The following is a 27,802-nucleotide window of genomic DNA, read 5'->3' on the forward strand; positions in this document are numbered from 1 at the left end:
AGAGGATCCCAAATATCTTCTAAAAAGCTGTGTTGGACTTTGGGGTGCGCCCAGAGCAGGGTGGGGAAGGAAAACATGGTTAAAGAGGGGAAAAAACAAATAGGTCCTTTTGAAAAAAATCGATAAAAAAAACAAGCCCAGCAAGCCTGGAAATCCCAGTTCACACAGCGACAGAGCGGCTGAGGCGGCGGCCGAGCACCGAGCGCAGACGGGAGAGGCTGGTTCTGAGCTCTGGGTGTTTTCTGCCGCTTTCCCGACTGCGGGAGCCGCAGCCACGTCGCAGGTAGCACGGCGAGAAGCACCCTGCCCACCCATACCCCCGCTATTTATCTTCCTTTTAGGGCTGATACATGCCCAGCATGAAAAAAAAAACCCAACAAAAAACCAAAAAAGGTGCTGCTGCATCAGGTAGAGCCCCTCTCGCCGTCTCGTTGGCTGAGGATTTGGGCGCTGGAAGCAAAACGCGCAGCGAGGGGACGGCGTCGGCTGCTGCAGCAGCTCTGCAGACACCGAGGGGAGGATGCTGCGGCTCCTCCAACCCAGAAAAAAAAATCAGGGCTGGTGCTTCCAGCGGAGCAGACAAAGCAGCCGAACGCCAGCGTGAGGCACCTCTAACCCGAGCCAGACCTTACAGCTAATAAAAACCAGCACGGCGGGGAGCAGAGCTTGGCCCGCTGAAGCCCCGGGCTGGTGGCCAGGACCAGCGTCCTACACCAGCACCTAAACCATGCCCAGCTCAGCGGCAGCCCCTTTGCTCCAGTTTAACCCAGTCCCCGTTTACAGGCAGGGATTTGAGATACCAGTAGGCAAAGCGACAGCCCCAAGCAGCAGCGTTAAGGGAATTCAGCAGTAACGGGGAGCAGGAAGGGGGAATCGAGACCCTCATGCTTTAGCACTACCCGGGGGACAACACCAGCTTACGTTTAAGCTCAGCTCCTTCCAACAGATCTACTCTAAACTCGCTTTTAAGAGGGGAATGTGTTATTTTCAGATGCCCCCATCCAGGGCAGGACCTGGAGGTGCCGGGTACAAGGAACAGAAGCTCCCCCCAGTGACAAAAGCCTTCTCTGGTGACCTGTGTCGTCCCCCCCCCCCCCCCCCCCCAATCACTAATTCCAGCGCATTTCCACAGCTACAAGTCCACGTCCAAGTTTCTCACTTGTCAAATTTCACGACCGATTTCTCGACAGTCCTTTTAACATCCAAGAGCTTAACCAAGCGACGGAGATCAGGCTGCTGGTTGTTACTGGACCAACCCCAGTTCATTTCCCCAGAATCATCTGGGTTGGAAAAGCCCTTGAAGCTCCTCCAGTCCAACCATGAACCTCACCCTGACCGTTCCCAACTCCACCAGATCCCTCAGCGCTGGGTCAGCCCGACTCTTCAACCCCTCCAGGGATGGGGACTCCCCCCCTGCCCTGGGCAGCCCATTCCAACGCCCAACAACCCCTTCTGCAAAGAAATCCTTCCTAAGAGCCAGTCTGACCCTGCCCTGGCGCAGCTTGAGGCCATTCCCTCTTGGCCTGCCGCTGGGTCCTTGGCTCAAGAGACTCATCCCCCCTCTCTGCACCCTCCTCTCAGGGAGTTGTAGAGGGCCATGAGGTCTCCCCTCAGCCTCCTCTTCTCCACACTAAACCCCCCCAGAATAACTCCATCAAAGAGCATCTGTTACTGGTACTCACCAACCCGTCCCTGCAGCCCTCGTCTGCACAAGTGGGGGCTCAAGGAGGATCCTCCCTCGAGGTAGGCAGGGCTGGTCCACCCGCACCCGGTGGGATCACAGAGCGGGTACCCAGGGAAGCAGAAGACGCCAGCAGCGAGGCCACGCAACGCGCCCGAATCACCTTTGCGAAAGGGAAGGGAGGAAACGTTGGATTTCGAGAGCGGGAAGGCACAGTACAGGTACCCATCCTCGGTATCACGCTGGAAACAATCGCAGAGACACCATAGAGAACCGCAGGGACTGTAAGCACACAACTCCACCATCTCTCCTCCGAAAAACACAAAAGCTTATTTTTTTTGCCCTTAAAAAAAAAAAAAAGCCTCCTGCAGCACTTCAAACCCGAAAAGCACAAGCAAGGAGCAGCAGCCGGACGCCCTGCACCCCCACGACCCTGCGTTCTGATGGACGTACTTAGAGAAGAGACCCAGAGCTTTCCAATGAGACAGGTATTTATTTAGTTCAAGCGCTAAGGAATTTTTGTTGTTGTTGTTGTTGTTTCATATTATCAAACAGAGCTGAGGTACCAGTGACATTCCAACATGAAGAAAAGGAACCTTTTTCCCCTTATACAATTTCTTCAACTACTTGTATCAAGACAAAAAGTGAGTAATGGAATAGCTGCATAATGTACTGTACAACAATCAAGCCAGAGTGGGGAGGAGAAAAGAAACAGAGCAGAAACCTTCACTGTTTACAAAAATCACCATTAAAAAAGTCTGTTCCCGTGGTTCTACTGGCCATGTCAATGGAGCAAAATAAAATTAAAACAAAAAAACCTGATAAGACAGATGGCACAAGGAATTATGGTGCAAAAATAAAAAATCAAATTAAAGAGTGTGTTGCTCCTGTGCTCACTTTGGAAGTGTCTTTTCTCTGGAAAACTGGGATTGGGACAGGATTGAAACCTGCAGTCACGTTAAGCACTGACGATCAGCTGGGACATACATTAAAGATACCTGGCTGTCCTGAGCAGACCTCAGGGCCCTCCTGGGGGATAAACACCAAATAATGGACAACTCGTCCTTGTTTCTGCAGCCACAGGGCTGTGTGGAACACAGAGCTCGTGGGCACGCTTCTTTCTAGACCTTTTTCTTTAGAGCAAATTATAACGGGCACCTCAAACAAACCCGCTCCCAGACACGCAGCCGCTCTCGACAACCCGTCCGTGCTAAGCCAGCTCCTTGCAAATCCAGTGCTTAAAGCTTGTAACTATGGGAAACATAGGGGTTTGGTTATATCAGAAGCAAAAAAAAAAAACCCAAAAAAAGTATGTGCTTGTGGAAAACAGCCAAATGATGACCAACATAAGCTGCATGAAGAGCCAAAGGGGGAAAAAAAAAAAAACACTAAATGAAAAAGCAGCAAGATGAACCATTTTTGCACAGTTAAGAACAGTACAATACAGGAAAAGCAGCCAGGTTTCCTTCCCCCCAAGAGTTTCTTTTAAATAAAGAATGATCCTTTGTCACATATCATTGATGTTTATTTCAAGACATGCCACGTCAAAAAAACTCGCCTTTAATATTGCATTATAAAAGCACTTTACATCTCATTCTGCCTTTAAGTTATTGTTGTGCAGAGTTGCTATAAACCCAGGGCAGGGCACGAGTCTAGCATTCATTTCAGGAATGAAGAATTCCAAATTTTTTATGCCCATTTCCTGGTGAAAGTGGTGGTGAGGACGATTCCCTTCTCTTCCCCCATTGGTTATTTTAGATGGTAGAGGGGCAGAAGAGAACAAAGGAGGAGCCTGAATATTTGCTTGCAATTGTTAAGTAGCAATCGCAACACAGACTCAAGAATTCCTTCCTGCACTGTAACTCAGCCATATTCGCCCAGCAAACAATGTATTTACAATTGTGTTTATTAACTTACACAGCAACTTCACAATGACTAGTAAAGATTAAAAGGGTGCACTTCTAGTGTGTTCGATTCCGTGTTTCTCAGGTAGCTACATCTCGCAACATCAGCAAAGCTCTAAACGGATTCCTCAGCAAAACAAAATGAAAAATAATTACTGAAAATAGTAAAAAAAAAATTAAGCAAAGAAATAAATATCGAAGAAAAATGGTTAATTGTAAGCCTAGTTAAATAGAAAACTAAATTACTAGTTATTTAACCAAACTATACAGCTCTAGTGAACCAAACTAGACTTGGAAGACTGAACATAAAAAAAAATGCTAAAAAATAAAGGCATAAATCTGCATAATCATAAGTTGGTTTCCATCCTATTAAACTCCCCTCCTTTCCATCTAAGATCTCTCAACTAGATTTCTGCATGATCAAAGTAGACACCCCCTTCCCCAGTCGACCTACGACCACGCTATGGACAAGCGGGTGCGATTCCCCCTTCCGCCGCCCCCTCTCCCCCAGCCGTGAACCGGCCCGTGAGCTCGGCATTTCCTCCGGGTAATCCAGCTGCTCTTTCCTCTTTCTGCTTTGAAATTTTAAAAAGGTTTCAATCTGCTTCGGCAGGTTTTAAGTGCCAGTCCTGAATTCACCTAATTATTTCCCCTAAAAAAAAAGAAGCAAACCGCTTTCTCCTCCAAACAGCTGAAACTTTACGTTCCCATCTCTCAGGCAATAATGATTTACTTTGTTCGTGTTCTACATAAAAGGGAAAAAAAAAATGCTCTTAAAACTCATCTTGCACTCAAAACGTATTTCCCTGTTTCCTGCAAGTGTTTTGCTAATGCACATCCACCCTTTCCTTCCCCCCCAAATCCTCCAGAAGCCATTCATCCCGTTCAGAAAGACACTTTGTATTTCTGGGTTTGCTTTCTTGGAAATGTGTTCACGTTGCCTCTGCAAGAACTAAAAAATTCCAGTAGCCTTTCGTGGTGTCAAAACCCCCGCTAAGGTTGGTTTCCAAAAACGTTTGGGGGTTTGAAAACCAGTCAGACTATCTCTGCTCAAAAGATTAAGAGCTTGGGTTTATTTTTTTTTTTTTCCATTATTGTAAGGATAAGCATTTAACCCTCGGCATATGCCACCTCCGCTTGCGTTTCTGACTGCTGTCTAGTCATTTCCAGTTTGTTAGAGAAATCAAATGGGTAAGATTTGCAAGCATTCTTCTGCACATACATCTCGTCTAAGTCCAATTCAAAACTTACTCAGTTTCCATCATTTCAAAGTGCAATATCATAACATATTAAAAAAGGAACAAATATTAAGAAATTGTACCTATTTTTTTTTAAAGTTATAACTAGAATATGCTGGAATATTTTGGCTTTATTTTTTCTTATAAATAATGAAGACACTGACATTTTCTTTGTGTGTGTGTGTGCTTGTGAAGCTAATAGATCATCTCCACGAGACAGCCAGCGATGATGAACTGCAATACGTTATTACTGAAAGGGGAAGGTTCAAGCCAATATTCACACTGCAGTCAATGAAGAGTAAAGGGAGGGAAAGCAGTGATGTTCTGGAGAAAGGTAGAAGCCACATGGTATTAGCAGGAACAGCCTCCTTCACTGACAGGCTGCTCTTGAGGCTTTTCCAGTTTTATGTCAATCACTGGAAGAAATAAGTTAAGGCAAACAGATATCCAATTCTATTTCCCGACCAGCACAGGTGGGGCAGGATTTAGATTTTCGGCTCAGTATTTCCCACTTGAAATACTTGAAAAATATTTTCAAAAGCTCTCGAAAAGACCAGCTTCAAACCAAAGTCAAGGTACAGGTTTCTCAGCAGCCCCTCTTGCCCTGGCATTGACACCTTCCTGAGGAGGTAGCAGAAACGGTGTCAGACCCCAAATATCCATCTCTGACCAGAGTCTGCTCTTCCCCAGTGATCTCTTCTTGTTCTAAAGCAACTGCTAAATTAAAGATGTGTACGCTGAAGGGTCTAATCACTGTTTCCAGAGGGGACCAGTAACAGCTTGGATACCCCCAGTTTCAAATCAACATTAGGTTGGGTCTTCCAGCACCTCCAGCTGCTGGGCACCCAGGAGGGGCTCAAAGAACGAAGCCCTGGAGATGGTAGGAGCCTGGAGGAACCCACGGAAGGACAGCTCACTTCCTCCTCCAACTCCTGCTCCTCTCCACGGCCAACCGGAGGCTCCTGTCGCTGTCCCCACGCAGTTTGGGGGCAGACAGAGGAGCCTGTCTGGGTTTGAATACAGCTGGCAGCATATTCTAGCCTGTTCCTTCTCACGCTGTGCCCATCACTGAGTACCTACACTGCCCCCAGCTCTGATGCTCCGTACGTGCCATCCTGAACTCTCCCATCCACCCTTCCTCTAGTTAAACTGCTTTGCTCACCCCAGTGTCAGCCAACAAAACCCCTCCCTGAACTCACCCCGCAGCGACAGCTGATCTCCGACAAGAACGTGAGTCACTGGAGAACTTGCTGCCCTGAACCTCGATACCTATTTAAGTCGGAGATGCTCGAAATGAGCTTTGGCAGCTTCATCACCGAGCACAAGCAGTTCAAGATCTCTGAACCCACAACGTTCTGCATAAAAAGCCTACGGAAAATGCCCCCCACCCAGTAATCCCAGTGCAGCTGTCTGGGAGACAATCGTATTCCATTTCTGCTATCTGCTGTCTGCAGGAAGTCAAATTCCAAGTGCCCTTATTGCACTCCCATTTAGAGACCAGTGATCAAACTCCCTGATAGGGAAACCACAGGCCCACCACCTACTGCCTGTGCATGCTACCACCATCCTCATTAATAAAGATGGGTGCTCATTAACCTTTTGGTGACTTGCATAATGAAATATTTTTGATCAATCAAGTTTGCATCGCACAAAGCTTGTGCCTTAGCAGCTGCAACCCACAGCTTCTCAAATCCCCCTTTCCCCTATGCGGCAAGATGCTCTACAGGAGATGATTTCAGCATTCTTGTCCCCCTCCTACAGTTCCTGCCGCATCCTTCCCTCAAAACACCATTTCTCCTCGATTTACCAGCTGCCAGCTACGTGATCCCTGCTGCAAATAAAACAGACAGCCCTGAATAAAGTTCTTCCACTCAAAAAAGCTCACCCACTTCTAGCATCTCAGCAACTCTTTCAGTCAAGACACAGTGCAACCCCTCTTTGCTCCCACCTGAAAGTGCCCACCAGGATTTCCCCTACTCTTTCTCCATTCCCTCCCCGTCCTGCACGCTTGCAGGCAGAGGCAGGCAGCCCTCTCTCCACCTTCTGCATCACCTTTCCTCTCTAATCCAAGCAGAAATGGGTAGTCTGGTGAGATTGTAAGAAGTGGCTCAGTTATCACAGAACTTTCCACCTTCCGAGCTACGCTGAACCACAACCACACCCACACTTTTGTCACAAGCCACCCACAAAAGCACCTACACGACCTTAACTGCCCTCCCCGAACACACCCAGCTGGCCAGGTCAGGAATTCAGATTTAGCCATATTGCTTGTCACGCACAAATTTTATCCTTTTTCCATCCCTCATGCCACCTCCTTTCCCTTCCCCGAGGCTGATCCCTTCAGTTGTCTTCTCCTCCCTCGCAGCACACAGGTGCCTGTTCAGAGCTGTCTGGGGTCAAGCCCTGCAACCGGCTGCCCTGGGAGCTTACGGGATCTCCACCCTCAGAGATGGCTGAAGTTTCCCTGAATGTGACCCTGAGAAACTGGCCTGATTTTGGAGTTAGCCCTGCTTTGAGCAGCAGGGCTGCAAAAGGGACCTACAGAGTCCCTCCCAACACAGCTTATTCTGCGATTCAGCAAGTCAGATCAGAGCATCTGCTCTGCAAGAGCCAGAAACCTTTTTTTTCAGACCTCACTGCAGCTGTTTTCTCCCAACTTCATAGTCTCCCCCTCCCTCCCCACACCCAACCCGCTCAAACACCAAGCAAAGAATCTTTCTGGATCTGTTTGCACCCTTCTGCACCTTCCCACTGTCCTCCCCTTCAGCTTTCACTCAGTTGTCCTCACTTCTATACTACCTCATAGCCCTAAGCATCCCTACTTCCCCTGATTTACAGGAGAGGCCTCCACCCTTAACACCCCTAGTCCCAGCCTTTTCTCCCACCAAACCTTCTCCCTCAGTATTTTAAGCTCAAAGGTTACTTGCCCCTATTCCCCCTCTCAGGCCTCTTTTTGGGATGTCCGTAAGCTGACCGAGGGCTGCAGGAGAAATAACATTCCCTCCTCCTTCATCCTTATTATTCAGGGCCTGCATCTTCCTCGTCCACGGTAACGCCTGGCAGCGCTTTGCCACCACCAAATTGCAGCACAGGCGCATAAAGGATACTGTCTTCTCTACTTTTGTCTTGTGTGCTTTCCATTCCAGGCAAGGCAGCTGCCACGCGTCGGAAAAGCTGCAAAAAAACCACACAGGGAACAGATCAAAACAATCGTACTTTAACGAGTGCACCCCAGTTGATACAGTTCAAACAATGATTCAATACATCCTTCGCCACTATTTACACTGCTTACACCAAAAAGCCTGACACCAAATATAACCTTTATTCTTAGGAAATGGCAAACCACATTTTTGTTGTTATTGAAGATCAAATGTTACCGGCTACAAGCAGCAAACCTTCTATCACCTTCTCTGCAAATATGCTCTGTTTGGAAACCAGCATTTCCACCTCACATCTGCCACTGATGTCCACAGACTCCAACAACTTCCCCACGTCAGGTGGGAACTTGACCTTCGCAGCTCCACAAAGTATTAGTTACCCAGAAGCATGGACATGCTGATAAAGTCAAACACATCATCCAGGATGTGTCTGTCACCAATATTGGCCAAGCTGGCACACACAGAAGAGCGTCACAAAAGGAGCATCTTCTTCCAGGCTCCACATATCTGTGGCTCAGGTTCCCCAGGAACCAGACAAAGGCTCTTTCTTTCAGTAATCTGCCCAATCCTTTTCTGAGCGCTCTCAAGTTTTGGTACCCAACTCCACTGTTATGGTATGTCCACACTCAGGGTATAAAACACAGAAAAGGAACATGAGTCAAGTGCACTTGCAAACCCAAAACAGTAGTTCTACCTCTCACTTGAAGGCTGTCTCCCGTTTCCTTAGCTCTGAAGTCTCTTCATAGTTTTATTCCACTGAAAGGAGGCTGAGAGCTAAGACTGAATGGAACCAATTCCCCCTCCTGCATTTCCTACCTTTGCCCCTGAGGCTCAGATTTGTGGTTCCCAGCTTCTCCCCAGCCCTCTGGGCGAGAAGCCTACACATTTGCCCGCTATCAAAGCGTGACAATTCACTTTAATTTTCTGAGCTCACAATAGTTTGTCTCCTCCTGCACAGGAACAGCACAGTGAAGGACTGACCTTCAGCTGAGGGTGATTTTTCTGAGAAGCTGCCATATTCCGTGGGTAGGAACCACACAATTTTCAACAGTAACGTTTTCTTTTTCACGTGCCTCAGCAAGTGTGCGCGCAGGAGGACAGGTCAGACCAGATGGACACAAGGATAAAGAGCATCTTTCCTATTCATCAGCGTTATCAAATGACTACCTAATTGTTTCTTACCTTTGAAGAACAGCCCTAGCAGAGTTCTGATCCCATGCTGATGTGCTCAGCACACACCCACATATAAACATCTGACATACACTGCATTAATATTTTTACACCGTTACAGACTTTGTTGCTACAACATACTTCTTGCCCGCACATTCTCAAGCATCCAGGACACGAGCTGTTTCCAAGCTCTCAACATCTCCATCCATCAGTGTGTTAAAATCACCCCACCGCATGCCCGAGAGTGGCTCGTGAGTCCCAGAAGGCCTGGTGCAAGTCTGACATCAGCCTTCATGTGTTAAATTGACATCATTGCACATTATTTCAGTCCTCTCCTCAAATGACACAAAACTAAACCTCTTATTCCCAGTGACCCACTTTCCACAGAAAACTGAGCCATGCTGCTGTCAGTCTGTTTATATTATGAATGTAGGTCCCTGAACAGCTTCAGGGGCTCAAGTGCTTTTGAAATTTGGCCCTGAGTGTCCAAATGATGCTGGGAAAACATTAAGACACCTCCAAGCTACACAGGAACAAGCCCCCAGGTTTGTCAGGTGCAGCTGTGACCGTTGCAGGGCAGGAGTACAAACACACGGTGCTCGTTGGTGCCTGACCTCTGCTGTCACCACTGTTTGCTCCTGACTAAAGAGACTGCTATGTGAGGAGAGGACAAAACGGACAGGTAAAAAAAGGCAAAGCTGCTTTCCTTCGCCATTCCCATCATCTCCCTCATAACCACTCTACAAACCAGCATCCTCACCCCTTTTTCACCAACAGCAACACCACTTTGTGGGCATACACCGAAATCTGGACTGAGACAAGGATATGGGTCTGGGAAGTCAGTTCTTGCTGTAGCTCAGTGATTTTAGCCAAAAATTTCCAAGCAAAAAAGCTTCGTATGCCCCTCTAAGCTTCTATTATCCTCTACCCCTATCCTGAGCCTCCCAGCCTCGTTGAAAAGTTCAGACAAATTCTCAGATGCCGACAACAAAGAAAGAAAGATCATGTCAAAATTCCAGACGCTAAACTGTTCTAGCCACTGACACCAAACAGACAGCAGGAATGCACACCCACCCAAATGTATAAAGGTAAGAGAGAGGTCCTGGTCAAATTGAGATAATTTTGACACAGGGAGAAGCTAAACATTGATCTAATTGCAATCCTTGTACAAAAAGAGTCCTATCAATCGAGCTCACCACTTCTTCTTACTGTATCTGCTTGCCTCATCTCACCACCACTCTTAATTATGCTTGAAAAAATAACATGACTAGGATTTTTCAAACATTTTAAAACTAGTCAGACATGAGCACTTTTAGCTTATAAGAATGAAATAGGGGTGAAGAAAGAAGCTGCAGACTTTCAGAGGAATCTTTCATCATATCCTCATGGTCAGCATTATTTTTCCTTGCCATTCCAATCAGATAAGAGGACAGCACTGCCAACCATCTTAGCTTTGTTACTTTTCAAAAGGCTTTTTTTTCACTCAGTATAGCACTAGACTATTCTTAAGGGTTTTTTTTGCCTCTGGGAGAGGATCAAGGAAGTAACTGACATTCAATCTCATCTTCCTCTGGAAGCCTTAAAGTTTTAATACTGTATTTCAATTCACAAGCGCTTTGCAGTCTCAAGGCTTTCTTTGCCTTTAACAGTCTTCAATAAACTTCCTGACTCGATCACATTTGGGTACGGGAGGTTGTGACTCCTCCTTTACTGGGCTTTGTCCCTAAAATTACTTCTACTTTCAAAATGTTCAATACTCAGTGAACTTTCACCAGTTGATTAATGGATCTCAACTTTAATTTTATGAAAGAATCAGCTTTGTGACTTCTGGGAAAAAAAAGAAAAAAGGATTACTGGACAGCCACCAGACTGCATTGCAAAATATTCAAATACCATCTACAGTTATGCTTTCAGAAGCGTACTGGTATGTTGTCAATGCATAAACAGCTGATATGGTAAACTCTGCTCCTCTCTAGCACATTGCTTCATAGCTGCATCTATCCCTATTAGCTCTGCAGGGGGAGATCTGTTAAACCTCTCGCCCCTCCAACACACACTTCCCTCCTGATATGCAAATGATACATTAGAGGCAGAGAACAGAGCAAATTAGCTAATCTGTCCCACCAGTACACTGCTTTTTTTTTTTTTTTTGCTCATATACTGCAGTCTTAAAGAGTAATTTTGACCCAGTTCTTAACACAGAAGGTTTGGGGGAGAAAAAAAAAAAATCCCTCTCATCAGTTTTAAGGATGGATATGCAACAGAGGTTGGCGCAATCCTACCAGATTGTGCCTAAATTAGGTCGCTTGCTTGACATCTTTGCTCTGACAGAAAGAAGGAAACGCATCATCTCGTACAGCTCTTTGCTGATGTCATGCACTTTGAGATCCTACGTGGGAGCAGCATTACCAAAAAAATTTGTTTTAAACTGTGGCATTGCTATTTACTTCCCCGTCGTACAATACGTAGAAAGGGAGGGATGCAGTTTATAGAGGGGAGGGGTGGAGAGTCTTAAAAAAACCTCAGCTGCTGAGAACCAGCTGGAATTACTGCATTTAAACCAAGCTGCTGACAGAAAGGCTAAGTGCTTAAAATATAGTAATCCTTTCTTTACATTAAGACCAGGAATAAAATTCTGCCTTTAGCGGTATTTCTCCCCTAAATTATTTGACTAAAAAAAAGGAATTTGGCAACTAAGAAAATCAACTTTCTTTCTTATTAACCTTCTGCTTATCAGCCACAGCATATGTGAACAAATCCAATTAGGGGAACTTCATGATGGTTAGAAAGCAGCTTTCTATGCAGGGACCTTACCGCTTTGCAGTGCCTTCAGGACCCAAGCCAGCAGTCTTAACTCACTGAAAAACGTCACAGGGAGTTGCACATATATATTATATATATACATGAATATATATAATATAGTGTATATATACACACACCTATATGTCTAAATATTTGTGCATGTGTGTGCGTGTGTATGAAAACACATGTATTCAGGACTTTTTTTCCAAGGCAGGAGTTAAACGCAGCTGTGTGAAAGTCTAAGAGCCACACAGAGTCTCTTTCAGCATTCAACCCTGCAATCTCCTTCCTGATTAAACACTGAAAAAACACCCAAATCCCTCATCTCTTGCCATTAGTTTCAACTCATTTGCCAAACTGTGCCTTTCCTACTACCCTAGCCAATAAATCCCCAACAGATCAATGTCACAAACGACTGTAGGCATAAAACAGTTTTCACTGTAACACTCCTGCAGCAATATGGAAAGGACAGGAGGATCACTGTCCAGATGGAAAAGCCAGGCAAGAAACCTGTTCCCTGATGCAAAGCAAACAAAAATGTTTTCCTAATTCTCATTCTCCGAGGAGAGCAGTGCGACTCAAAGAATAATTCTTGCCCATCAGATAGACAAAAATCAAAAGACAGGGACAGAGCCAAGCTGCTAGATGCAGCCAGCTCTGTGAAAACAGGGTTATTCCAAGGGCCACGGTCCTTTAGCTGCTGCCGTGAGAAAGTTTTTCTGCCAAATACCATATTCAGTCCATGGCTCTGAGAGCAAATGTAAAGCGTGCCAGGTACTGCTGTAAGGAGGTCTTCGGGGGTCTCCCTCCCCTCTCTTTCTACAAGACAGCAAAATGAACCCTGACATATTCTGGGCATGAAGTCCACAGACTAACAATAAGATTCCCTGAAATACAGACTGCCGAGTTAGAGCATGAATCTCAGAGTCTTTTAAAGCTTATTCAGGGCTGACAAATAAAATGAATTAAAGACTACGATTCTCTGCATTAACTGAAGTTATCTGCTTCTCTCCTCAGTCTTAAAGCTCCCCTGACAATCCATCTTTGCTGAAACTTGCAGGATCCAAAAGCCAATTTTTTTCCCTCTATTGCCTCAATTTAATCCCAGAACAATACTATCACCATTTTAACTCTGCAATATCATCCAGCCATTCTTCCTTCAACATCTTCTCCCCAAAGCCAGAAGGAACAGCAAGTGTCTAGGACCCTGGAGACAGCCCTACCTTAACAGATCCAGCAGTGCACAGCAGCTGTACATTACAATCTAGTTTGACAGTGTACAACTACAAGAGATGAGGCTCGCCCCAGCAGCTCATCAGATCAGTCTTGGGGGAAAAGAAATGCCACAGAAGTCATAAAATGAAAGCCTGCTGCGTCCAGGTTTCAGTCAGCACGTACACAGGCTACAAATCCTCTGTACTTCTCTGCAGTGGCTACGTGGAGATCCACCCCTGAGCCTCTATACCAAGCCCCAGGTTACTCACTTCCACCTCAGTCCCTAGTACTGTGTTAGCTGAGGTGTCATCTTCTGAGCTGTCTCCTTTCATGTCACAGGGGAACAGAAAAAAAAAAAAAAAAGCAGCACCTCTCAGCAGTACGATCCCCTCCATTGCTTTGTTGGGAGAAGATCCTGGCATTGAAATACAGGCTGTTTGAAGTCTGGTGCAACTCACCTTCTGGAGTTACACTACAAAGCCAGGCACTCTGGATTTGTAGGAAAGCTACAGTGAGCACAGTGCTGAAGACAGTGTCCTTTCCTCTTATCAGTGCTGCCTTCCAGAAGAAAAGGATGAACAAGAAGCTAAAAGTAGCACACAAAGTCAAAAGTACCATGGCTTCCCACTGATGGCTATCAAAGGAGTGACATGGCCAAAAAAAAGTCTTAGCTGTTACTCTCCCCAAGCAGGAGAAGAAATTAAGCTTCTTCTATAACCTTAATGGGGCAAACGCTGCTTCTGAAACCTTGTGGACAAGCATCCCTTGGAGAACCCTAGTGCTTGGGCCAACATAAATAGCACCAAGATTCACCACCTGGGAGGTGACATTATTCTTCAACGTCTGACCGAGACTGGGATGAGGTTTGTGTACTGGCTAGTGCCCCAAGGCATCCCCCGAGCTGCGTGAACAGCCAGCTCTACGCCTGCTAACCCTTCCTGGCAGCCAGATCTGGGGCAGTGAGGGCAGCTGGGCTGCAAGACACATCTCCAGGACTTGCCTGCACACAAGTAACACTGGAATTAACATCTCTGACCTGAAAGACAGGATGAAAGAACACAAGGAAGCCACAGTGGGCTATACATGAGGTGTTAAGAAAAACAGAGCTCACCCTGGAATTGATAACATCAAGATGTCTACATCCGACACCACACAGAACCCAAAACCTTCATGAGAAGGGTTAGACTGAAAATTAGGAAGTATTTCTTTGCAGAAGGGGTTGTTGGGCATTGGAATGGGCTGCCCAGGGCAGGGGGGGAGTCCCCATCCCTGGAGGGGTTGAAGAGTCGGGCTGACCCAGCGCTGAGGGATCTGGTGGAGTTGGGAACGGTCAGGGTGAGGTTCATGGTTGGACTGGAGGAGCTTCAAGGTCTTTTCCAACTGAGATGATTCTGGGATTCTGAGAAGGGGATGGAAATTGGAAGAAGCCAGTGATGGAAGACTGAGGGTTCAACTTCATCCCAAGTCTTCTTCCACGTTAACTTGTGCCATTCCCTACCTTTAACCCAGAGCACAGGATTTAGATCCAGGAGATGGGTTTTGTGTGGGGAAGAGAGGACAGCAGGGAAAAAATAGCGTTTTGTCAGCTCTTCTGGACTGCCCAGACAGGCTGCCAAGCGACGCATGGACAACCTGAGAAGGTTTAATACCAGCAGGCAAGAGTTTTGCATGGAAGGAAAAAAACCCAACAAAACAAAACAGTTCATATTCCCTAATCTACCCATTACAGTCATACCCATGTAGCTCTGATACTGCTAATTGCTAAATCTGAACCTAAACCCTCGTGGACCAACCAATGACTCGCCACTAGTCTAAGATTCACCTTTACATTAATATTTCATATCTGGCACTAGGTGATCTTAATTTTTTACATAAGTGTGTTTCATTATATGTAGTCAAAATGTCGACTTTGTATCTAAAATAATTTGACACTTGAATTAAAAATCCTGAATGAAAATTAACTTGGACAGTAATTATTCTGCAGAATCAGAATATATTACAGGTAGAGGTTATCAGTTATGAGAAGGTCAAATTTGCATTCAGCTTATTAAAGAAAGATTTTATACAGGCTATGGAAGGGTATCTGTTCTGCAGTTGTACCCATATGCTTTCCCATTTCATTGTGGAAGAATTTACTGACAACATAGTACAATAAATTCATATCATTCAATAGAGAAGCTGCAAGGAAACAGAGAACTAGATAAATAGTAGTATTAAAAGTCTTATCCTTTGAGGATTGTTTCAACAACTACTTACTAGACTAATAAAAAATGAGAGTTTCAAATATATAGAATAGCTTTGAAGTTCGTGAAAATCCCAGTCCATGCCTGCAACAGAAGGATCAAAACTCAGAAGAAAAATCCATTTTCAGTTCTTTTCGAATAACCATTCTGTGTGTAAAGTATCAGAACAAAGTGAAGTCCCTTAAAATCTGTCCTCTTTTCCAGTTCTGACAAGACTTCATGAAGTACCCACTCAGATTACGATGCAGTGCTATGTAACAGCCCCAAGTTTTTTAGATATTACTGTTTATTAATGCTAGTGAAGAACAACAATTACATCTCAGAACACCAAATATTGTATTTAATACCAAGGGAACTAGCCCCCAGGTTCCCACCCCCACTTTTTTTTTCTGGAGCTGAATTACCAAACCTATTTTCTCACAGTCTTACAGCATGTAGTCTTACAGCATGTAACCTGGCAATTAAAATCAGAGGTATAATTTGTCTAGACCTCTACTATACAACTAAGAATTTTCTCTAGAGAGTGTGCAAGTGAGGCTACAGCTACAAAAATGGCTTTACACTCCGACAAGCTCATTAGTACAATCCCTGAACGACTTCAGCATAAAATACAAAAAGGCAAAGTTTGTTCCTTCATAACGTATTAAATGGAGCCACCATCCTTAACGACAAAGGCTGTGGTGGCTTTACAAAGCACATGTTTTATTAAACAACAGTATCTTATGCCAAAATGGACTACAGGTGTACTGTATGAGATTTTCCTACTTACATCCCAAATCATCAGGGCTCCAACTGGCCTCGAAAGCCACAAGCTACCTTACAGGCTGGGACACAGACTTCTGGAAACGTGTCAGCTGCACAGCAGCTCCCTCAAGGAAAGAGGGAGTATAGAGCTCCATCATCATCATCATTCCTCTCAGCGAGGCAACTGCTCTCAAGTGCGCAGCCCCTAGACTAAGTAAACATTAAGGATTCCAGCACAGAATCCAAGCATTAATTACAAGCCAGTCTCTGTGTTGTGGCAGGATAATTGGTGGCCCCTGGAACCAGACACTTTCATGCTTGCTAATGCGCTGGAACGCAGTGCTAAGTTAACATGTCTAATTATTCCATTATATAGGGAATAATTTTGCTACTAATACACAAAGACAAGGTACATTTTAGTAACAGAGCCTTTAGTCCTGTCTGTAACATACAGAGTAATTTATAACCCTGTTTTAGCAACTCCCAGTTGAATTCCACATACAAACTATTTGTGTAACTACATCTATAAAATATACATGTGATTACACACACGTGTACGCATACGTTTGCTCTGTGGAGACACCCAAGAACAAATGTCTTCTACGTCTTGCACTGCTGCATTTCCTCCTACCATAAGACCAGCTTCCAAATGCTTTAGTAATCGTGACTCCATATGAGAAATTGCTGGATCGATGAAAAAGCAATATCCCATTATGCACTGAGTAGGGATGCACGGCTCTAGCTCTTTATTCATGATCTGCTAGTAAGCATATTTGCTTACATAACTAATAAGCTCAAACAAAATCTCTTTCTTGTAAACACCAGATCAGTTCTGTGGTGTTTACTACTTTCACCAGTTCACTGTTTGCCAAGTGATTTATCTTCATTAACACAAGTGCTAAAACTTCATCTAGCAGGTCAGAATGTAAAGAGCCGCAGCTCATCTCACAACATAAAACCTAATTTTGTTGCAGTTGCATCAGCTCAAAAGACATTTCACTACTTTCCCCAACTCAAAAGCAACTCATCATCTACCAGAAATAAATAGCTTCGGCTGTCCAAGTGCTCACACTTTCAGTGCCTTCCAAGAGAGTGGGAACACCAGTTTACACTGTCTCATTGTACAGGGGAAGCATTTTAAGCCATCATGTTCTTCCTTGACTGGTTTGTCCACAGTCTTTCACTAAATCGGTACCAGAAAGCATCCTCAAACCTGTGTTTCCCCAACTTTTTGGCTCATGCCTTAATCCCTTCAACCTAAACACCAAATCTGGGTTATTACGAATCTAGGAAAGTATGATTCTGTACCCACAAAGCTTCTTCAGTAATCCCTCTTTTCTGAGGGGAAAGATGTTCCGAGTCATTTGCTGCAACATCAGTGATCCTTGTGAACCTCAGCCAACAATTCAACTCTGAGACGGTGCTCGCTGTGTACGGACTACCATGTCCCTGATACCCTCTGCAAAGGCTCCTCGGTGTCGAGGGAACTCCTGTTCCCACAATGGTGCGTTAACAGAAGTAGTCTCAGGGCTAGTTGTGGCCAACACATTTACTCACCTGTTTTACATTGTATCCTGCTTTTGCACTAGTTTCAATGAACATTACATTCAGCTCTTTGGCTTTTCTTTCTCCTTCCTCGATGGACACTTGTCTGGGGAAGACAACACAGAATTAGGGGAAAAAAAAACAGACAAACACCTTGAAAACTAAGATTTTCATCTTTGACTCAAGGAGGTGACTGCTCCATTACAGTTTGGAAAGCATTTAATGTTTTTTTGCCCCGCATACAGATGGTACATACTGAGCACAGCTGCAGACAAGTACCACCATTTCACTGTATCAGGTGGATTTCCATGGCACACCTGGCTCCCAAAGTAGAACTCTGCTTTCCAGCAGAACAGCCGAGTGGGCCAGTTAAGACTCCCCCAAATCCCTGTCCAGGAAGCTATGCTGTTATGTCTAAGCAATTAACAGATTTTAATGTCCAATCATCATCAACTTGCAGCCTACAAAACTGTTTTCACAGAGGACCAAGTGTAAGCATCTCCTATCAAATTAATTTTTCCCCATTTGCCCCTGGCAGGGTGTCCCACCTGTTAAGCAGTTTGCCACTGCTAAAACTGGGGGGAAATTCTGGTTCAAGAGCTGGTAAATAAAAATCATGAGGTATCTGAGGGGCATACGTACGTGTGTGCAAACAAGTCTTAATAGAAGGTTATAAATCTGAAGTAAGGGTCAAAGGAGAAGCCATTCTGAGGAAACGGGGATTTCAATCAAATCCAGAACACTTCCATCTCGTGCTTTTGTTCTTGCTTTGTGACTCTACTCATTTGTATTAATACCATAAACCCAGAATAAGCAGCAAATGCAACAAAAGCTGAAGATGCACAACTTATAATAAAAATCTTTAAGTCTGCCAATTTATGAAAGTCCCTGAAGCGTTTCAAATGGGACGATTACTTGCACCTATCATTTTTATCTGACCAAATTTATTACAAATATTTGTAACTATTTTAGCTTATTCATTCACTGTTGCAGCTTGTAGTTGTAAAATTGAGATTTCTCTAGTCACAGCCATCTCCAGCATAGTCAAAACAAGCTTGAGCATTTTGAAAAAAATAAAATAAAAACCAGTGTTAAAAATAAAATAGTTGTCTAGTAGAAAACAGCAGCAGATTAAGAAAAACATTTGAAAGCTGAGTTATTCCTCCATACCTCTTATCTGCTAGATCTGTTTTATTTCCCACCAGCATAATGATGACATCACTGCCCCTTTCCGTTCTGACATCATCAATCCATTTTGTTGTTTGCTGGAACGAGTTTACATCTAGCAGAGAACAGTGGAGAGGATTATCACTGCAGGTATTCTTCACAGATCACTGGTAAATACATCTGTAAATCTCAAATAAAAGCTTCATATTCTCTGGAATTGGCATAATAGGGTGATGAAGAATCAGCAAGTGAAACCCTAAGTCTCCCACAGTGAAGTATATGAAAATTTTGGCATTAATTTCAAATGGGCAACTACTTCATTACAGGTGAATTCAAAGACAGGGAGTGAACTGAGTTGATCTATATAACTTGGTTTTGACAGCATCTAAAAATGAGAAGTTTTATCACCACGTTTTAGATCAGTTCCCTTTTTTATAGTTCAACATAAAATATTCTATATAGAGAATGGGGATTAATGTGATATTGCACTCTACACTGCTTATGAGTTGTTCCAATGCTTCTCAGAAGTACTTAATACACATTTTGTACAGCTTAATCCCTTTTTACTTGCTAGGTTCAGGATTTTCTCTAGGAAATCTCAGGGTTAAACAGTGCATTAGCAACTCCTGTATCATCGAACACTGAGTTCCAAATTATTTGCATAGAAGCAGAAATACAAATTTAACCTATCCACAGACACTTTTTCTTAATGATACGTCCTTAAAAGCTGCAAGATAAGAATTCTAGGAAGCTATCCTGACCTACTGAGACAGCATGTTGTTTGAAAAGTTGCATCCTGTAAGGAAAAATGAGTTGTACAGAAGCTGCCACGGTGCTCGGCATTTCCCAGTCAGCTACACAAAGAGCATCTGAGTTGCCGAAGCAGTTTGTAGTACTTAAAAGGGTGGGGGGGGCTCTGCAGCAGTTCTTGACAAGTATTGATTTTTTTTAATGGCTTCTACTGCATAGTAATATATTGTATGCTAGACAGTCAGGACTTGATCACTTGCCAGTGTCTTAATTCTTCTCTCTACTACTTGGTAATATTGAATTTGCTAGGTCAGGAAAAAAAATTTCGAAGTTCACAGCTAACCTGCAATTTCAGCTCAAATGAAAGTGCTATTTTTGACAATTAAAGCTTTTCTAGGTAAAGCCCATACTCCTGCTGTAATCTTCTAGTATTTATAAATCAAAGGATGAGCGCTTTTGCATTTGTATAGAATTAGGCCATCGCTCTCAGTCAATTCCGGTTTAGAACTGGAAGTGTCTGAAGGTTTAGTTCTCCTAAAACAAAATTTCTGTTCTTCATAAATACAAAAAGCTAGTAAGTTAGGGGTCTCTGGACTGAGGGGAGGGACAGAAGGAGAAGGCTTGAAAAAGCACTAATATTTTAGTTCACAAAAATGTACATACCTTAGTAAGAAATGAAAGAGCAATTGTTAAAGGATAAGGGCTTAGTGGTAAGTTTTACATATTGCAAAATGTGAAAGTGACTGATCGAAATGAAAATGTGATGTTAATGCATTTTTCCCCCAGCCCGTGCCCAGATTTTTTGGGAGGGGAGGAGGGTAAATGGAGTGAAGCAAGCTACAGCTATCAGTGCAAAGTCTCTAATTTAAGAATTCCGATATCTATGAACATGATTCAGGTGTTTGAGACCAAAAGTCATAGGTGATATTACAATCAAAAAGCAGATGAAAGAGGGTAAAGTGCAACAAGACCAGCCAGAACTCAAGGCTTCAGGAGAATGCAGTAGGAAAGGGTTACAAAATGATGTCATTTGTAAGACAGTTTGTACGTCACAACAGCAGCAATCAGGTGGCTAGCTTAAAAACTTGACTACAATAAAAGAAAACATTTTGTTTTTCATGCCAGAATGAAGAACAAGCAGATGACTGTGATAGGACATGCAAAGCTAGGCTAAAGGATGAAAGGGGCAGAGTATTAGAAATGCAGAATTCCCCCCACTCACTTGTGATATCATAAACAACAACTGCAACAGTGGAGTCACGAATGTAGCTAGGAATCAAGCTCCTGAACCGTTCTTGACCTGCTGTGTCCCATAATTGCAACCGTACCTAACAAAATCAGTCAAACAAGCAAGAAAAATAAGAAAAAGGTCAAACCCAGTGCAATATACCTACTTGTGATATCGTAAACTACTACAGCAGCAGCAGAGTCACGGATGTAACTGGGAATGAGGCTACGGAAACGTTCCTGACCCGCAGTATCCCACAGCTGCAACCTGATCTGTGGGTGGGAGAAAATTAAAAAAGCCAAACTGCCACTAAAAATAAAAGAGTAAATAAATTTTATTTTTTGAAAAAAAGCTAAATAAAAATTATAAACTCATGCAGGAGATGACTGGGGACTGGGAGCAGCAGCATACTGTCTCCTTCACAGCAATCTCTCCCAAGCGTTAGTTAGCCAAACTGGTAAATGTGCACCTCTCTTGGCCTTCCGCTGTTTTGCTTTTTCAAAAATACTTCCCTTCCAAAAGGGGAGAAATAGAAATACTCAGCTTTCAAACTGAGAGGACCAACAAGAAAACTAAGGCAAACGTTCACCTGCAGTTCTGCCTACACAAGCTTTTCATGCTCTGCTGCTACCCTTCCTCGGGACTCACACACGTAACCTCCAGCGTCCTGGAGGCTGGTTGCTGGTGGACGAATCAGACCACACACCATAATTTTCAAGGAAGAGCCTTCAGCTCCTGTCAAAGAGCTACTGATGTGAATTTTTCAAGGAGGATAAAATGCTAGTTATTACTCTGTAGTTAAGCCTTAGCCACACTGCGAAGTAACATGCACACAGATGGGGCTGAACATCTCTTACCATCAAGGTTCTGAAAGAAAAGGCAAGATATACTAAAAGCAACATGTACGTCAAGAAGCGCAAGGGCCAGCTTTGCTATGGAAAGAACATCCCATCACTCAAGCACTTCCAAGGCAATCGCCATTTATCGTGGGTTTATACAATACCATAAGCTTATGCAGCACTGCACAGTTTGCTTCTGTAAATAACTCAATGGCTGAATTTCTTAATTAAGAATCTGAGCTCATTTTAAACCACATGGAGATTTAAATCACAAGGAGGAGTGATTTCAGTTCAGGAACTAGAACTGCACCAAGCTAAGAAACAAGTATCATTTGTGGATTACTACTGAAGGCAACCTTCTTTTTAAATAAGTAATATTAAGAATACTGAGCTAGTTATTAACTGGCAGCATTTGGCAATTTATATTTTATCCTTCTGTCTTGTGACATCAAAAACTTAAAGGGTTAAACATGGTCCCCTTCTCCAAATTCCCATCATTATGCACCCCTCAAACTATCCGTATCATCTCCATCTCTTTTTTCCAAGAGGATGATGCTATAGCACCTTCTGCTGCTTGTAAAATGGCATTCATGAGCCCTCCACGGATGAACCAAATGGTGGTTTCCCTTTCCCCAAACAGAGAAGGGAGCTGCCTCCACAGCACTTGTCAGTCTGGAAGCAGCTGGGAGATGAAGGCTCAGTCTGTACTTCCAAGTGATCTCAGAACTGCGGGCTGCACAATTACAACAGATGCTGATCCTCATTCCTACTGTACGTAGAGAAGTGCAACAAAAATCTTACTCACTGTTCGATCCTCCAAATACATGGTTTTCGATAGGAAGTCAATGCCAATTGTTGCCTGTAAAAAAAGGAAAAAAACCAATACCTCTTAAATAAAACATCAGAACAAGGGTAGTGATTTTCAGACGAGTGAACATTACTGCTCTATCAGAACTCAGCACCTGTAGTGCATCTACAAGAAAAATACACTGGTTTTCATCCTTTCAAGATATAGCTCTACTTGTAAGATTCAAGAACCAGTTTCCTTAATATCCATAACTAGAACAATATCTTAAAGCACAAAAAGTTGTTAACCTTAACTTCAGTTTATCCATATTGTCAGTTTAATCCATATGGGTATCAGCAAGGATTTTTATGCATATGACCTCAGTTAGTGTCCACCAGCTGAACAGTGTGCATCTGGGCACATTGTATTCTTCCTGACCGCCAAATATCTTGATGTATCTTAACTTTAAGCCTTTTTCATTAAGGCTGAGGCAGATATCTTCAAATCTGCTGCAACACAAGAGTGCACAAGCACACACGACCCCCCACGATTACTAAAGCTCAGTTAATACTAAAGCTCACTGCAGCATAACTGCATCCAAGTTTCTAGACACTAGTGGGAGCTTCACGTAGAACATCCTTCTATGTGTTTAAGAGCAAGAGCAAAGCACTACTAAGTGCTATCAAAAGGTGCTTCTTAAATACATGATCTCCATCCCACTTTTCAAGGCTGCAGTGAGGGTGAATCCAAGCTCTAGGAGTTTGTTTGCAGCAGGGAGACGACTGAGCTGACCTGTTGGGGCTACAAGGCCACACTGGCTTCAGCAGGATGCTGAGCATCTCTAGTAGCTACACCACTCAGCAACAACAGAGCTTGGGAAACGCTCCAAACAGATTGATTTGAAAAGGAAAAAATACCCCAACAGGTAAGAAAGAGTCTCTCAGAGCAAAGAGGCTTGATACAACCTCTTCTCTGCTCTCCCACGCTGAAGCAGGTATTTCTAATGGAGAGGCTGTTTGACTGTATATGCTCCATACTGTCAGACTGCTATTATGCCCTCCCTATATATCCCCATAATTAATTCATTACATTCTGCCAGATATTTAACATGGTAGGAATAAAGAATAGAGCCAGCCAGCCCGCTTGCGAGCGATACCGAAGAAAAACAGCTGCAAATGAATTAAAAAAAGCAATACTGAACAAACCAAACGGAATTTCCATTTGCAATTAAATATAACACATCAGAATACAAACTTTCCTGGATGGATCAGTACAGATTTGGAGTACCAGAGATGCAGATGGGAAAAAAAAAAATAGTGGTGGCTCCCAAGATGGCTACCCAGAGCTTTTTCACCCATCATGAAGAACTGTGATGTGACCAGTTCAGAGAGATGATACTGAAACTGTAAGGTGGATACAAGAAGCCTCAAAATACTAATGCAACAAGATGCTTCCCTTCTGCTGTTTTCCATTGTTTCAGCAGAGGGTACTCCTTGGAAGATTGCCTCAAAAATGTTTCTATTTTCCCTTGTATTCATTTGATCTCACTTTACAGAAGAGAAGCTACAAACCCCCTAAGATCTTACACCATATATACACATCAAGATCCCATTCTGACTGACAAACTGCTGGAAACCCAGATTTTCCCTGATCTCAGTAGGAGCTGGAACAGCAGCTGCAAAGCCCCAAACCTGCCTCAGCCTGTACTTCATGCCATCCCTCCCACGCAGCTGTACAGCACCAAGAGCTCTGAAGCTCACTCGCTGCCCTAAGAAGCCTCTGCACGCCTGGCAGAAATGCAAGCGCCAGCAGAAACACATCAGGTCGGTGAGATTCCTACACTTGGACACTCACAGCATGGGAAATACAACAGAAAGGCCAAGCACAAAGCTCATTGTAGATCTGAGCTATGAAAATATTTGTGCTAATCACGTTGAGAAGAACATATGGCAGGTCTGTTACTTTCAAGCTGTGAAATGGCTCTTGACCTAAGCCCCCACAAGTTTTAAGAATTACATGGAATATAACTTACAGACAGATAATTTTGTCCACCTGTACTGTTCTGACCATATCACAATACAGAGAAGCAGGAAATGTCAAGGAGCAGATTCAAGCACTCTATAGATCTCAGACTTTTACTAAAATAGGTAACCTACAAAGAGGCATTTTATCACAATTCTGACAAAAGGAGCAAAAAAGCTTGGGGGATCTTTACAGATCAGTTGTAAAGAAGGGGAAAAGTCTGCTTACTGCTGGGGAAAAATACATGGCCATGAAACTAAGCTAATTACCATAATTAAGGTGGAGGCAGGTTTAACCCGCTTGTGAAACGCTGTGCATCACACGGAACAAGCAGGAACTAGGATGCTCTGAACACGATGCAAGGTAATGTGAGTCCCAATCACAAGTTTGAAGATGACAAACACAACAAAAAAGCTTGAGAGGGCCACCCTATGGCTGGTACCGTGCATGAGAACACTTTTTAATGCATCTGTCCTCACAACAGTCTAATAAAGAACTGCTGTTACCCTAAATAAAATAGAGACTATACTTGCTGACACAGAATTACCCAAGACCTTGCAAGGAAGCCTGAGGCAAAGCAAGAACCTGAATTATCTTTCAAGTCACAGGCTGGTGTTTCAACTCAACACTGTCCTCCCTCTCCCTTCCTCCAAGGGGCTGAAGCTAAAGGGAAGCGTGGCCTGTAATTCTCCTCTTGCGTAACACACACAGAATCATCATGTTTGCCAACACTGGTCTTTCATTACACATCACATACAGTGCCACAGAACAAGGAAAATCTTTCCCAGAACATCCATGGAGAGGAACCACTCCTGGTAAAATACATACCACCAATGGCACAATTTTATTTCAGGTGTTTGGGTTTCCTTGACACAGTACAGCAAGTTCTTGTTTGATTCACAAATGCCACTTTCATGAAAACAGCTTATTAATAAGCTACGGGGGCAACAGCTGAATTCCTCTTATCTAGCAGCAAACAAAACTAAAGCACAGCACAGATTTTATTAAACAGCAGCTTTCTATTTTTACCAGCTGAACACAAAAAACCTTGTTCAAATGATAGGTTCTGGCAGCTTTCAGAAAATATGCATTCAAAGTTTATCAGAAATGTCCAGAATGAGCAAATCATCCATCAACTAACCTACAGCTACAGTTAACCACGTACAGGGTTTGATACGATGAGATGCATCCATCAGGTCCTGAGGGAAATGGCTGATGGAAGTGGCTCAGCCACTATCCATCACATTTGAGAAGTCGTGGCAGTCCAGTGAAATTCCCACTGACTGGAAAAAGGGGAAGTAAACCCCTCAGTTTTAAAAAGGGGAAAAAAGGAAGAAACAAGGAACTACAGGCCAGTCAGTCTCACATCTGTGCCTGGCAAGATCGTGGGGTGGATCCTCCTGGATACTGTGCTGGGACCCATGGAAAATAAGGGTGGGGTAGGTGACAGCCAACATGGCTTCACTGAGGGCAAATCGTGCCTGATGACTTTGGTGGCCTTCTACAACAGGGTTACAGCGCTGGTGGATAAGGGAAGAGCCACTGACATCATCTACCTGGACTTGTGTAAAGCGTTTGTCTCCACATCCTTGTCTCTAAATTGGAGAGATGTGGATTTGATGGATGGAGCACTCGGTGGGTAAGGAATTGGCTGGGGGGGGTCACACTCAGACTTGTGGTCAACAGCTCGATGTCCAAGTGGAGAGCAGTGATGAGGGGTGTCCTCAGGGGTCAGGGCTGGACCGGCGCTGTTTAACATCTTTGCTGGGGACATGGACAGTGGGGCTGAGCGCACCCTCAGCCAGTTCCCCGCCAACACCGAGCTGTGTGGTGCGGTGACACGCTGGAGGGAAGGGATCCATCCCGAGGGACCTGGGCAGGCTGGAGAGGGGGGACCCTCTGAACCTCATGGAGTGCAACAAGGCCAAGGGCAAGGTCCTGCCCATGGGTCGGGGCAATCCCAGGCACAAATCCAGGCTGGGCAAGGAGTGGCTGGAGAGCAGCCCCAAGGAGAAGGACTTGGGGGTATTAGTGGGTGGAAAACTGCCTGTGAGCCAGCAACGTGTGCTCGCAGCCAAGAAAGCCACCCGTGTGCTGGGCTGCAGCAAGAGCAGTGTGGGCAGCAGGGCGAGGGGGGGATTCTCCCCCTCTGCTCCGCTCTGGGAGACCCCCCTGCAGTGCTGGGTCCAGCTCTGGGGGCACCAACAGCAGAAGGACACGGACCTGCTCGAGCAGGGCCAGAGGAGGCCACGAAGATGCTCGGGGGGCTGGAGCACCCCCCTGTGAGGACAGGCTGAGAGAGTTGGGGGGTTCAGCTGGAGAAGAGAAGGCTCCAGGGAGACCTTAGAGCAGCCTCCCAGGACTGAAAGGGGCTACAGAATAGGGGGGAGGGACTCTTGATCAGGGAGGTAGGGATAGGATGAGGTTTTAAACTCAGAGGGGAGACTTAGATTAGATGGAAGGAGGAAATCCTTCCCTGTGAGGGTGGTGAGGCCCTGGCACAGGTTGCCCAGAGAAGCTGTGGCTGCCCCCTCCCTGGAAGGGTTCAAGGCCAGGTTGGACAGGGCTTTGGGCAACCTGGGCTAGTGGAAGGTGTCCCTGCCTGTGGCAGGGGGGGTTGGAACTGGATGATCTTTGAGGTCCTTTCCAACCCAAACCATTCTGTGAGATGCATTCATTCAATTACTTGGCTTTGAGAGGACTCTATGTAATCCTGGGCATTGAGAAATTTATATTCTGGTTTGACACTAATATGTGGTGTAATTCTGGCCAAATTACTGGAGCTTTTATGACTCATTCTTTCTTCCAGCTATAACAAAATAAAACATATCACCCTACCTCAGTCATGACTTCAGCAATATAGAGATCTTTGGATGAATGATACTACATCAAATACATTAACACCCAAACTAGGCATGCATCAGTGATAGCTATATTGAAGCTATCTTTGTAAGCCCTTAAGATTTCTTATTGTTTTAAGTCCCACTCATTCATTTTGCAATCATTTAGTATATTATGTCAGAGCAGCTTCCCATGGAGACAACTATATTATCATAAAGTACAGAGGGTCAAACCTCTTCAAGAAAGAACTAGGACGCAAGCTCCATAGAGAAAAGGAGCAGACCTGAAAGAAAAATACTGTGGGAAAAAAACAGATTAAATAAAAGAACTGCATTCACATGTCCATGTAATTACAGTGGGTAGAATTTGAAAGGATGTTTGCTCCCTTGGGAGCGATGATGTGTACTCTAGCCCTCCTACACCATAGAAGCTTTGCTTCTCCCATAGTTAAGCGAGAACTTACATCTC

At 44.3% G+C, this 27,802-nt stretch overlaps 1 protein-coding gene across 2 annotated transcripts in view; it reads right to left on the reverse strand.

The window, feature by feature from the left end:
- Positions 1-2,154: 2,154 nt before the first annotated feature.
- The window catches only part of RAB6A (RAB6A, member RAS oncogene family), a 65,756-nt gene continuing 40,108 nt past the window's right edge, over positions 2,155-27,802 (reverse strand). Inside the window, exons 3-8 of one of the 2 annotated variants that reach the window (XM_074860552.1) lie at positions 22,490-22,543; positions 20,840-20,945; positions 18,871-18,982; positions 17,713-17,806; positions 7,931-7,997; positions 2,155-5,239 (exon numbers count right to left, since the gene is read on the reverse strand). In XM_074860552.1, the coding sequence (XP_074716653.1) occupies positions 5,175-5,239; positions 7,931-7,997; positions 17,713-17,806; positions 18,871-18,982; positions 20,840-20,945; positions 22,490-22,543 (498 nt within the window). In that variant the 3' untranslated portion in view covers positions 2,155-5,174. Of the gene's footprint in view, positions 5,240-7,930; positions 7,998-17,712; positions 17,807-18,870; positions 18,983-20,839; positions 20,946-21,011; positions 21,118-22,489; positions 22,544-27,802 lie in introns of both variants that reach the window. The other variant, XM_074860554.1, reaches the window with a different exon arrangement.

Source organism: Strix uralensis, chromosome 2 (genome assembly GCF_047716275.1).
Source record: "Strix uralensis isolate ZFMK-TIS-50842 chromosome 2, bStrUra1, whole genome shotgun sequence".
Lineage (NCBI taxonomy): Eukaryota > Metazoa > Chordata > Aves > Strigiformes > Strigidae > Strix > Strix uralensis.